The sequence below is a fragment of the Danio rerio genome, chromosome 20, assembly GCF_052040795.2.
Source record: "Danio rerio strain M-AB ecotype USA chromosome 20, GRCz13ab, whole genome shotgun sequence".
NCBI classification, from domain to species: Eukaryota; Metazoa; Chordata; class Actinopteri; order Cypriniformes; family Danionidae; genus Danio; species Danio rerio.
In genome coordinates this window covers 22,576,194-22,589,478 of record NC_141040.1, presented here as the reverse complement: position 1 = coordinate 22,589,478, position 13,285 = coordinate 22,576,194, and the positions used below count along the sequence as shown (strand labels likewise).

The window sequence follows — 13,285 nt, the reverse complement described above, 5'->3', positions numbered from 1 at the left end:
GATGTAATACATTTTCAGGATCATGTCTAAACAGAGCAGGAATAGAGAAGCATTTATTTGAAATGTAAACCTTTAGTAATTTTCTAAATATATTTCCTGTAACCTTATTACAATTAATTTGATACAATTTAATCGAGAAATCTAATACATTTTTGTTGAAAGAAAATATAAATTTCATTTTAAGAACAAATGTACTGGCTTTTGCATGGTAAAGAAGTACACAAATTAGATATCATGGCTGTTGACTCAATATACTAATTTGATTAATCGGTTATGGAAAAATGAACACACCTGCCCCAGCAAGTCATAATATAGTTGACTCATGATAAATGTGATGCGAAAGAACAATTTTTTGGGCAGGAGCTAGAAGAATAGCATTATGGATATAAAACGTTAAACACTAGGGGCAAAAAGTGCTCCGTATGAATTTCTGGTTTTAAGATACATCACAAGTATCAAGTTCATAAATACTTAATTGAGTGCTGTTGTTGTCCAGAATAGCAAAAGTAATTATATTTTAGATACAGTATTGTCTTTGCTTTAAGCTATAAAAGCACAGCAGAATAGACAAAAGTAAAGGGCTTTCAGTAACTAATGGCACTATACTAGTGGTAATAAAGTTATAGTAACCAACAATATTAACTTTTCTGATTTTGATGTAATGTAATTATGTCACCTTTTGTAAAGCTGCTTTGAAACAATTATTGTGAAAAGCGCTATACAAATAAACTTGAATTAAATTGAATGTAAATCTCCAAAGAACGTACTGTACAGCAGTTTCCTTTCTGAATGAAGACTTACTCGTCTAGCACCACCTAGTGGCCGCTTTGGCTTTTTATTCATAGCATTATTTCGTTTCATATACATCCAAAAAATATATCAATAAAACCGTTTCACCTGTAACCACTCTCGCTCAATCAGCGCCTCAAATCCCCGGATAGTTCTGCATGCGGGATCGAGAATGATCTGGGCAAGAGACGTCACCTGAAGTGTTGAATCTGTGCCCTCTGAGCCATGAACCAGCACTGACGCCCCTTCCCTACAGAACACCACAAAAATACACATGATCAATGGAGAGGGAAAATAAAAAAACATTTCAGAGATTGTTAAAAAATAGTTCAGTCATTATTTACTCTAAATAATATATATATATATATATATATATATATATATATATATATATATATATATATATATATATATATATATATATATATATTTTTTTTTTTTTTTTTATTCGTTCATTCATTTTTTTTTGGCAACCGTCAACTTATCCAGCATATGTTTTATGCAGCGGATGCCCTTCCAGCCACAACACAACACTGGGAAACACCCATACACTCTCATTCACACACATACACTATGGCCAATTTAGCTTATTCAATTCACCTATAGCGGAGGACTTTGGACTGTAGGGGAAACCTACGCAAACACGGGGAGAAAAGACAAACTCCTATTTTGGCTTTAGCTAGTTGGAAAATATCTAAGGATATGTATTCAGCAAAGTTTTAAATGTAAAACTGAAACACAAAAGCAAAATAAAAAGGCTAAATTTATGATTAACCGATAAAGGAATCGTACAGTTTGTCGAATGACATGCCTGACCAGTAAATGATGAATGATGAGTAAATGAAGGCAGAACTTACATTTTTGGGTGAACTAGCCTTTAACTGCCCCACCAAGAAAGCATTTTTTGGATTGCAATTTTTTGGATTGCATTTCTTAACTCCTAATGTCGCTAGTTAACAAACAATAGGCATTTTTTTCAACACATGCTATAATTTCTAAAATATTAACCTCTACCAAATGGTAGATATGTTGGTTTATGGTAAAAGTACCGGAATTAATACATATACTATAAAAAATATGAAAATATAAAGTATAAGACCAATTTATTTGAAAATTATTTATTTATTAATTATTTATTTAATCAAAATAAAACATTTTTTGAATACTAAGTGAAATTTCACAAACTAATTTTGAGGGGAGCATGTGATATTATTGATCGCAGCGGGTCTCACATCAGTAATCAATTGTAAGCCAATCGGATCATTTCAAACTCACAAAAAATAGACTGACATGCATTACTCCCTCATCTTTATTTTTTGAAGAATCCCCCATCCACCCCATCTCCACTTTTCCTCCTATACTAAGGGGGAGCTTTCGAGAACTACCTGATCTCGTACCCACTCACATGCTCATTGAACAGGCGGGAGCCCTGGGTTCAATTATTTCCACGCTCAGGGTACTCTCCCGGGACAGCATGCCAAACCTGCTAGTATTATCATCTAATATCTAAGTGTTAACACTTGAAATCATCTTTATTTTGTGAAGTATGCCACAAAATATTTCAGATTTTCATTTAACATGAATTCTTGTTTTGTTTATTTTAAATAAAACCAAAATCATGTGTAGTAGTGCAACAGGATTATGTTTGATTTTTTTTGTAAACCAACAATGCTGTGTGCAAAGCATTATCTAAAACTGTCATTCTTTAAATGACTTTAACAGTCATTATTTAAAACAGTCAAAATATGGTCGACCATTTGGTAGAGCAGACAGTTAAAGGGTTAATCAAGACAAATAAAATTAAAATTACACATTAGTGTTGATGCAATTTGGGGAAAACAATAATGTTTATTTTAATAATTAATTATTATTATTTTAAATAATCACTAATCATTCAGAGTGATAAAAAAAGAATACCACAACTTTGAAAATTGAAAAAGAAAAAAAGTAGAGCTAAGCTCTTTCTGTTGTCAATTTATAGGAAGCTCTGAATTTTAACATATGAGGAACTGCAGCTATCCAAACTGTTACGCCTAAGATGCTACAGAGTATGGAACGAGTTTGAGTATCGGGTTGATGTCACTCGAGTGTTTTGAGAGAGTCATATTGAACATCTATGAACTTGTTTTCTACTGAAAAACACTTTGTTAGATACTCTTCACATTAATAACCCAAGGTTCCATCATTTTTCTTTGATTAAATACATATTTTCAAAGTTGGGGTATTCTTTTTGAATAACCCTGTATTTAATGTAAAGTAACAAATTATTTGTTTTATTATGAAAGTATTGATTAAAAGCATATTTCGTTTGTATATTCTCTGAATTACAGTTCTTTAGAGTCAACCACAACAAAAAAAATGGTATGGGCAGGTCACATTTACAGTTGCAATCAGAATTATTAGCCCCCTATTGATTTTTTTTTCTTTTTTAAAATATTTCTCAAATGATGTTTAACAGAGCAAAGAAATGTTCTCAAATTGTCTGATAACATTTTTTCTTCTGGGGAAAGAAAGTTTTTAATTTTTAAAAAGCCATTAAGGTCAAAATTATTAGCCCCTTTAAGCAATTTTTTTCTCGATAGTCTACAGAAAAAAACATTGTTATACAATAACTTGCCTAATTACCCTAACCTGCCTATATAACCTAATTAACCTAGTAAAGCCTTTAAAAGTCACTTTAAGATGTATAGAAGTGTCTTGAAGTGTCAAGTAAAATATTATGTACTGTCATCATGGCAAAGATAAAAGAAATTAGTTATTAAAAATTAGTTATTAAACTATTATGTTTAGAAATGTGCTGAAAAAACTTCTTTCCGTAAAACAGAAATTGGGGGGGGGAAATAAACAAGGGAGCTAATAACTCAGAGGGTTTAATTATTCTGATTGCAACTGTACATAAAGTCAGAAATTTTAATGGTAAAAAAATTGCAATTGGTCCATCTCTAGTAAAGACCACTCCAAACCTCAAAAAGTGGCAAATTTGAAAACTATTATAAATAATATGCGAACTATTAACAACAAGGGGTGCCCAAAAATTTTGGTATGAAGGGCCAAAAACCAAATATCATCGAGAGCCATGGGCCAAAGATAAATATACCAAACTAGTTTTACATTAAAGTTGCCATGGGTAATTTTCTTATTCATTTCATAACATTAAAAAAGAAAAAGAAAACATTACTTTAAACTGTATTAACTGATGCAGTATACATTATTTTTTAGATATAAATTATTTAAATAACAACAACCATATTTAAAACACAGTGGAGCTCATTGCTGAATATACTAATCAAGCAGAATCTCCCTTTGTCTTGATTCGCTCACCAAAGTCTCTGCATTGTCCTCTGTCCGTTGTGTGTACATTTCTAACTAAATCTGATTAATTTACACCGTTTACATTGAAATGTTTAACTTCAGCTTTTTTGGTAGCTTAACAATAAAACAAACAAATAAAAAGTTACATTAAATTAGAAATGATAATCTCTAAACCATTTTCAGATAGGATGGTGGGCCAAATCAAAAGTTACCATGGGCCAACTTTGGCCCGTGGGACCTAGTTTGGACATCTCTGCTCTTAAAAATACTTCCCCCGATCCCAGTCTCAAAGCGCACTCAATTTTAAGATTATTTAACACATTTACTTCTAGCACTACAAACCTTATAATGAACTGTGCACCAAAAGCAGCATTTAAAACAGCAGTGCCGGAGTGGTATTAACATAATGATGATTACAGCACGACAACAGCACTAATTATCGACACAATGAGCTTTGCAACAAACGTAGTGGCAAATAGGGAGACGGCAGCTTTTCTAATTAACTTTGAACAGCGCTAAAACAGTAATTAACACAGCTGCACAATATGGCGTCTGCAGAACTGTGTTAATAATGGACAAGAACAGACAGACAGACACATCAGCAGATGTACCTGTCGATGCACTGTGCAGCCAGGCAGGCGGTGGTCAGGATTTCTTTGACATGACTCTGCCAGTTGGAGGCCTCGAGTTTACTGAGCCAGCGGTCCATGTTGTGAGACTGATCATTGCAGGCCTCCACCAGCTTTATCAGGCTCTCCTGCAGGATGTTAGATCTGTGGAGGAACACAGGTCAGATTATAGTCACACTTACAGAGATCATTTGTGATTCACAGGGTCCCTCTCTAAGTCAAATGTGAAATATCCTGACTTTCCCAACACTTTCACTTACTAAGAAGATGAATTTCAATGTATTATGAAAAAAGAAGGCAACCTTTGAGCAGTCTCTAGAATTTAGCAATTACAGAATCACAAAACCAAGCAAACGGTATAAAATTTAGAGAAACTTGACATCTTTTTTTAATCTGCTATAGATTTTCCACATTTTGGCCTGCCAGAAAACTGTTCACTGTTTTATATTAAATAACAGTTTATTTGTACATATTTGCTGCGCTTCTCCTTTAATGTGATTCAGCCACAGAAACCACAAATATTATATCATATTTTTATTGTTTAATGCCAATTATCAGCAACAAAAGCAATTTTCGTGGCAAAAACATTTAATTTATAAATTAACAATTATTAAAAACCACAAACAATTGAATACAAACATTAGATAAGATGTTTTATGTTAATACATGATAAAAAAAACTACATTTCTACCTGGCAACACTGCTGAATAACTCAGAGCGAGACACCACAAAACAATACAAGAAATGCCACAAATACCAATTTCAGGACTCTGACAACGGCAATGTTTTGTGAACGAAAGTTCGAAACCATATAAAACCTTTGTGGATTGATATAAATACGTTGCTATGTGGACGGGACCTCAACACATTCATAAGCAGAACTGTTAAACCAAAAATAAAAACTATATAGGCATTTTGGGAAAAAAAAAAAAAAGATTAAAAGCTATAAAGATTAAAGCTACAAAAAACTAAAATAAATAAATAAAATAAATAAATAATAATTTTGTTTCACAGAAAGTTAAGAAATATAACACTAATAATGACAAAATTACATATTATTATTTATACAACAGTTCTGTCTGGTTCTTGAATCTGATTGGCTGACAGCCGTGTGATATTCAGCCAGTAACAGCACTCTTCCACCCTCTTAACCCTTGTGTATTACTCCGCCCACACACAGCAACAAGCACAAAACACTCTACAGCTTGACAAATATTGCTGCTGTTGGACAACATAATGTACCTTTGAGGCTTTTAAGTCGAGAATGTAGTTGTTTAGATTGCAACTATTCAGTTTATTTATAAGAATAGTGCCTATTTTTAAAATAATAATTTCTGAGAGACATCACGTCGGCAGCCATTAGCCTGTCATTAAGCAAAGACAGTTGTCGATGTTCATTCAAAGATAATAAGCATAAAATAAGTCCTAAGAGAAAAACAGCACAATTTCAAACTACAGCTGATCAAATCATTATTAAACAGATAAATGACTTTCTAATACTGCAGTCACACTAGAGTTTGAACTTGTAAAACTTTGCAGTATGGCACTGTGAAAATGGGCGGGAATTAACAAGATGATTAGTAGGGATGTAACGGTATTGTAAATACCGTCATACCGCAATATTAATTTTTTTTGATATTACCGTAGTCGCATGACTCGGTAAAACTATAGGTCTTCTGAGAAAATTTGCTCAGGTGAATGAAGCGAACGGGAGGTAGCGGAAACTACAATTCCCATCAGCCCAGGCTTTGCCATCATCCCTTGCGGTCTGTTGTCGCTACAGATACAGTAATGCGGAAATGGAGTGTGCTGCTAGAAGCGGGCATCAAAAAGAGCTGGAAATGATCGAACCTGATGCGGGTGTTGTCGCCGCACGCGTACTGAATAGCGGTGTTGTTGCGCGCGTTCTGATCAGCTGTGTTGTCGCGCACGTTCTGATCAGCTGTGTTGTCGCGTGCGTACTGTAAAGCGGGAAGGGGGGGTTGAGCGCGCATACTCAAGAGCGGTGTTGTCGCGCGCCTACTGAAGGGCGGGATGGGGGGTGTGACACAGCACACTGTTCAGATTGATGCAGACATGAGATCTCTATCTCACTCATGGCTTGTCCTCTCAAGTGGGGGAAAGACAATGCACAACGTTACCCACTACTGTCAACCTGAGCCAAGTCATATCTCTCTGTTCCAGAAACCTCAGTCCCAAATGAGAGGGGTTTTTTCTGTTGCAGGGGACATTGTAAATGCCCAGAGATACCAGCTTTTACCAGATTATATTTATATGATAATTTTCCTTAAAACCCATCTCTATCTAAGTGAGTGAGTGAGTGATTAAATGTTGAATGTGATGAGTTTTCAACAATACTAAATTGAAACTTTATTTTTTTACATGGTTTAATAATTTTTTGTTATTAAAATTGAAGTTTCTGTTTCAAAGCTTACAGATAGATGACTAATTCGTATGTCATTGACACTTTTGGCACTTTTTTGGAGTATTTTCATAAGTTTTGTTTTTTCCTGTAAATGATTCAATAAATACCGTACCGTGACATTCATACCGAGGTATTACCGTACCGTGAAATTCTGATACCGTTACATCCCTAATGATTAGACATTTAAAAAAGCAAGAGATTGGTTCATGTTTTAAATTTCTGTCCAGAGAGGTCATGTTTTGATACTCGATTGGTCTCACTCAGTCAAGTGATGCGATTTCACAGGTCAGAGTTCACCAAGGTTGAACTTTGCAATGCAGCAAACGGTGAAACTTGTCGCACAAGCTTCCGTTTTTGGTCTGATGCATTCACGTGCGTATTAATGAAAGTCTCCCGATTGCAACAAAAATACTGGCAGATATGTCTGTAGATTGATGGCATTTTACACCGTTCAGCCTTATAATCTTAAAATGTGAGCAAAATCACCTGTTATAACATCACTACAGACATTACGCTAGAGAATCATTCAAACCCTAGCACTAAAGTGACGTTAGTGAATGAGCAACTGTTTTTGCTGTTCTGATGTCAGCAGCAGATGTGAAGGAATGGTGGAAGAACAGAGTTTCTTCTACAAAACGCTTTTGAGACTCTCTGTGTTTGATTTTCTTTTTTTTATACACACGATTTTGCAGTCGAACTGCTGTACAAACACAATATCCCACTCATAGCAGTGCGATGTGGCTGCACTGGTGGGAGGCATGCGTTGTGTCCCACGAGTGATGATATACAGCCACGTTGCACTGCTACTCGTGTGATATTGCTCATATATATATAAACCAAGTCAAATAAATGTAAATAAATAAAAATTAATACAGGAATATACAAAAATTTATACAAATATATAAAGATTAATCGGATACTAGCCTCTCGATGGCTTTATGGATCCTCCTCCACTGCGGGTAGTTCGCTTCTTGTTCAAATCCTCCTCCGCGAGCTTTAGCCTGCTGCGCGACAGCTATAGTACGTGTATCGATGATGTAGCCACGTTTCCCTGCGCAGAGCGTGGCGTTGATCAACTTCTCGTCCTCTTTGCAGCGTCGCCCATTGGTTCCGGTCAGCGGCTGTGCTGCTCGCATCATCACCTGATGACCACAGATAAGAGCACATTATCAGATATTACACAGGTCTACACTTGAGTGAACAACATTAACACAGAGAGCATTTCTGACCATGCCGTTCTTCTTGTGGTAGTAGCTAAGCACAGGAAAACGGCCGCCATGACGAAAAGAAGCAGCTTTGATAAGGCTTTCATCATCGATGTCTTTGGGCACAGTCAGCAGAGACGGGTACGACGGGCACACGCTGAAGTCTTTATTTACCTCGCTCAGTCTCCATTCATCTGTCTGAGAGAGAACAGAAGAAACTTTACAACAGACACTAGCTGGATTTACATCACTGTGTTAATGTGGATTTTAAAGTATCCCAGGAGAAACAATGATAAAGGATACATTTTCAATAAAATTTAACAAAAAAGCTTTAATGTTTGCTTAAGGTGGTGTTAAACTCAAAGAGGTTTGTTTGGACTTGAAAAAGGGTTAATGCCAATAATGGGAGATGAAAACTTATTTGACGAATAAACGTAGCGAATGTCACACCCAAGTGACTTGATAAAAACGCAGCTTCACTTTTTTTTTATTTTGCTTCACGTTAGGATGGAAGCCGGGCTAAAGCATAAAATGTAAACAAATAAAGTATCAATAAAACATTTATTTTATTTCAGGTAATAAAAAATTACAATAAAAGTTCAGGAAAACTGATACAAAATTAACTACTGAAAATATTTTTGTCACTGAAAATGTGGCAAAGAAGAAGTAGAAAAAGAAGAAGAAGATATAAAAACAAAAATAACATTATGTGTAGGAAATATTTCTTAGTCATCATGGCGAAACTTTAGATGTTTAGAAAATGTTGACTTTTTTTAAGTGGAAATCCTAAAAATCAACAGCAGGCAAGTCTTGTCAGCAGGCAAGTCTTGCTTGTATTCTCAATGTATTGTTATAAATAATTATGAGCCAATAAGCAGTTTGAAATACTTACAGATTTACAGTATCATCAGCTTGAAGTTGTAGGATTTTTGGATATAAATTAATACATTTGATTTGCAGCTTGCACAAATCATTGATAAAATAAGAAATGCCTTGAGCAGCATGTTAAGCATATGAATGATTTCTGAATATCACATGACACTGAAGACTAATGATGCTAACAACTTAGCTTCGCATCACAGAAATAAACTATATTGCAAATATTTCACATGAACAATAACATTTATCAAATAAAATCAAGCTTTTTAATTACAGTGCAGTGTTTCCTCTAGGATTTTTTCCAGCTGTGGCGGCAGACCTTTACACAAATCTACCAACTACCTATAGCGTTATTTCAATGACAAATGGAGAAATGTGGTGAGCGCATTATTACAAGACAAGATCGCATTTATGCAATACGAGCATGATTTGATCTGCTGGTTCACATAGAGAACGATCTTAACTAAAAAAATTGAACACTGATACACTGAGAAGCTGTCCAAATTTTTCTGATAACCTCAGTGTCATGACGTCCAGAGATAAAACAATACCATTGACTCCAGGTCTTTGAAAGCCTCTTCTGGTACGAACAACTGCCATCCGTCCTCAATGACCTCGAACAGCGGACGGTAGAAGAACGGGTACATCAGAGACACAGAGTCCAGCGTGGACAGAGCCTGGAGGAGAGATCCTCATAACATAAACACTGACAGCCTACACTGATCACTAGAAAATGTTCAGGTTACCATCAACCAAATGTGTTATTGTCAGCACAACGGAACTTCCATTCAAATAACTAAAATAATTCAATAACTGAAACAAATCATTTTGAATATTAAGGCTGTGAAGCAAATAAGCCATTTCCATAGTGAAAACTGAATGAAAGGTACATGCTTTGAGACCCAATTTGTTTTCCATAATGAAAATAATTGTACACTTTGTGTTGTAACATTAGTATCATAAGCATATTTGCGGCTCTTCTGAGGATATTCCTCCAGATTATTTTCTCTTAGTATTCCTAACAAAACAGTAATATTCAATATCCTTATTTTTGCTGTGGGAAGACATGTTTCAGTTATTTTGGAATATTCGTGGTCTGCTAAAAGTTTTTATTTTTTTTGTTTTAATTAATTAACTTTTAATATTTAAACTGTGAAGAGAAAAATAACACCTCATTGTACACCTCATTTTATTTTATTATTATTTTATTTCAAACCGTTTTGTATTGTTTAAATGTACTACCCTTTCATTATGCTAGTGGCTGTTTTGCCCCCATTGACTTTCATTATAATAACAATTTGCAATTTTAATTGTAAAGCCATGACAGAATATAATCATGCAGTAAATATTGCCAATTTTACCTCTTCCCAACATAGGTAAACCACCAACAATCAAGAATCCATGATAATATGGTGTCATGGTTAACAATAAAAAAGTCATTATAATGGAAGTCAACAAGACAAAAACAGCCTTCAACATAACGGAAGTGTAGTAAATTTGCCCAGAGATTATTGTTGGTTTGTTGAAAACTTACAAAGCCTTATGTCAAAATAATGCTTGCAACCAAAAATCATTCTATTTGCTGAAACACAGAGAAAGTTATCGCCAAATTAAGACTCAAAAAAAATCACCTTGTAGTGGATGAAAACATCCCCAAAAGCACACACTGTAAACACTTCACTGACTGTTTACAGTTTAACAACGGTTACTCCTAGTTCCTTATTATTTTTAAGAGTGAGAATACGTGCATTCTTACCTCAACTGAGCTGGCAATATTAAGACACTCCTCCATGCCTGGGATGTCCAGCTGAATCACTCGCAGGTCTTTACATTTGACAATAATCGTTCCCAGAGACCCGACAAACCTGTGCAAATGTACAGTGAAATGTACTGTTATATTGTGAAATATTATTTCAATTTAAAATATGTGATTATTTGACTGTGTTTTAAAAGTGTCATTCATTACTGCAGTATTCAGTATTAAATAATCCTTTAAAAAACAATTTTTTTTGGTGTTGTGCTTAAAGGTTTAAAACACCCTGGAGTACTCTTTTGAGATTTTAACAGCTTTGTGTGTGTTGAGCATCAGTTACGAAAACATTAGCACTTGTTAGCTTTAATTGTGGGGTAAACTGGATAGTTTTGAGCTTTTGTCAGGTAATTTCATCTTCCGGTTTAAAATAATTTTTGGGGCAGGATCAAAATCGGTGATGTATCGCAAATCTGCTAGTGGAGTGATGACGTGTCGGCTGATCATTATTATTCATAGGGGAGTTTTCTTGTGATATGAGAAGACCTGCTTTTTAAGTATTCATGAGAGCACGTGCTTTCCGAAGGCAAGGTAGACCTACCAAGCTGTGACACCCAATGACTGGGTGAGACCATGTACGCACACATCAAGCAATATTTAGCCATTCATGAAGGGTCGTACGTGTTTGTTTCCATGATTCACTGGGTTTGTTGCATGTTTTTCCCCGCATTGCTGTCAGGGCCGATACAGCAAAGCTGTTGGTTTGCAGCAAGCAGTTTTGTCGGGAGAGCTGTATGAGAATTGAAGAATGGCAGACTTTTATTTTATCAGTTGAGTTTGTTAACATTCACGCCTTTATGCGTCTGCCAACACGACACCTATATCCGTGCTACCATGTTCGCCTATTTTAAAAATTCTAGAGATTACCGGCAGGGCTAATGGTTGGAATAGACAGGGAAAGAGACCAGCTGCACTGCTATTCCCTCTGTCTAAATCCTCCTCATTTGTAGTGTTTACATGATTATCTTTATAATTATATAACAAATTGTGGTTATGTGTATATGAAATTCCGAATAACAAATGTAGTAGGACATTAAATTACAGTTTATTTCTTTGCATTTTAACTTTGTAAACTAAAAAATCATGCGTCTCCTCATGGTTTGGGTCTCATTTTGTGAGCTCCCCTCTTTTATTCCTGGCCACAGCCACTTCATCCTTTTCTCACAGTGCTCCACGGCCATCATGAAGCATTTTATTTTTTTTGAGGTCTACTCTAAGGTAGACTTGAACAGAAAGAGCCGAAAGGTTAAATGACCCTTTAAGAAACATTTCTTCTTAATATAAAATAGACAGTTTTGCTGTTAGTATGTTATTACAGTAGAATACTTACAGCATTATAATATTAGTTATATATATATATATATATATATATATATATATATATATATATATATATATATATATATATATATATATATATATATATATATATATATATATATATATATATATTAGGGATGTAACGGTATTGTAAATACCGTCATACCGCAATATTAATTTTTTTCGATATTACCGAAGTCGCATGACTCGGTAAAACTATAGGTCTTCTGAGAAAATTTGCTTAGGCGAATGAAGCGAACGGGAGGTAGCGAAAACTACAATACCCATCAGCCCCTGCTTGACCATCATCCCTTGCGGTCTGTTGTCGCTACAGATCCAGTAATGCGGAAATGGAGTGTGCTGCTAGAAGCGGGGATGAAAAGAGCTCTCGAGCGCCGAAAACGGAGCGTTTCGAAATGTGTGGATAATGTCTCAGTGTGGATAATGGAAAACGGAGACATCTGAAAACTGAGGCGGGGCTGCAGACATTCGCCTCTCTGATTGGTGCTTTTCCTGAATATTAAGTAGCCTAACACGCACAGTTCAGTCCTGCATCATCTCCGTGTAAGTTCAGACTTCGCAAGTTTGATCAAGGCTGCAGTCTCTTCTTCTCAGTTTGATATGGAAAAGCAGACTATACCGAGGACACGGGTAAATCTTCAAAGGGAACAGTGTACTTTATAACTTCATTCACATCACCCTGGCTTCGTTGTTTCACTTTATTAACAATAAAATGTAAACATGATTTAAGGAACTGCCTATTTTCATTTTAATATTAGCAACTTAGACAGCAGACATGTTGAGGCGTCGTGCTGCATAAGATGAGCGTCATCTTCACTGTGTGGATATTTATAACAAAACGGAGCCGATAACAACACTGCCTCCTTTCAATTTCAGTGAAAATACGAAACACAGC

General features: G+C 35.3%; 1 protein-coding gene across 8 annotated transcripts in view; it reads right to left on the bottom strand.

Annotated features, from left to right (window-relative positions):
• The window catches only part of mtmr9 (myotubularin related protein 9), a 41,353-nt gene that overhangs the window by 19,819 nt on the left and 8,249 nt on the right, over positions 1-13,285 (bottom strand). For all 8 annotated transcript variants that reach the window (XR_015517845.1, XR_015517846.1, XR_015517849.1 and 5 more), the window contains 6 exons: positions 10,996-11,104; positions 9,791-9,916; positions 8,385-8,558; positions 8,080-8,297; positions 4,713-4,874; positions 898-1,039 (listed from right to left, as the gene is read on the bottom strand). Coding sequence is in view for 2 of the 8 variants with exons in the window: in XM_087297482.1 (XP_087153608.1) it covers positions 898-1,039; positions 4,713-4,874; positions 8,080-8,297; positions 8,385-8,558; positions 9,791-9,916; positions 10,996-11,104 (931 nt within the window). In the remaining 6 variants the exon portion in view is untranslated. The remainder of the gene's footprint in view (positions 1-897; positions 1,040-4,712; positions 4,875-8,079; positions 8,298-8,384; positions 8,559-9,790; positions 9,917-10,995; positions 11,105-13,285) is intronic.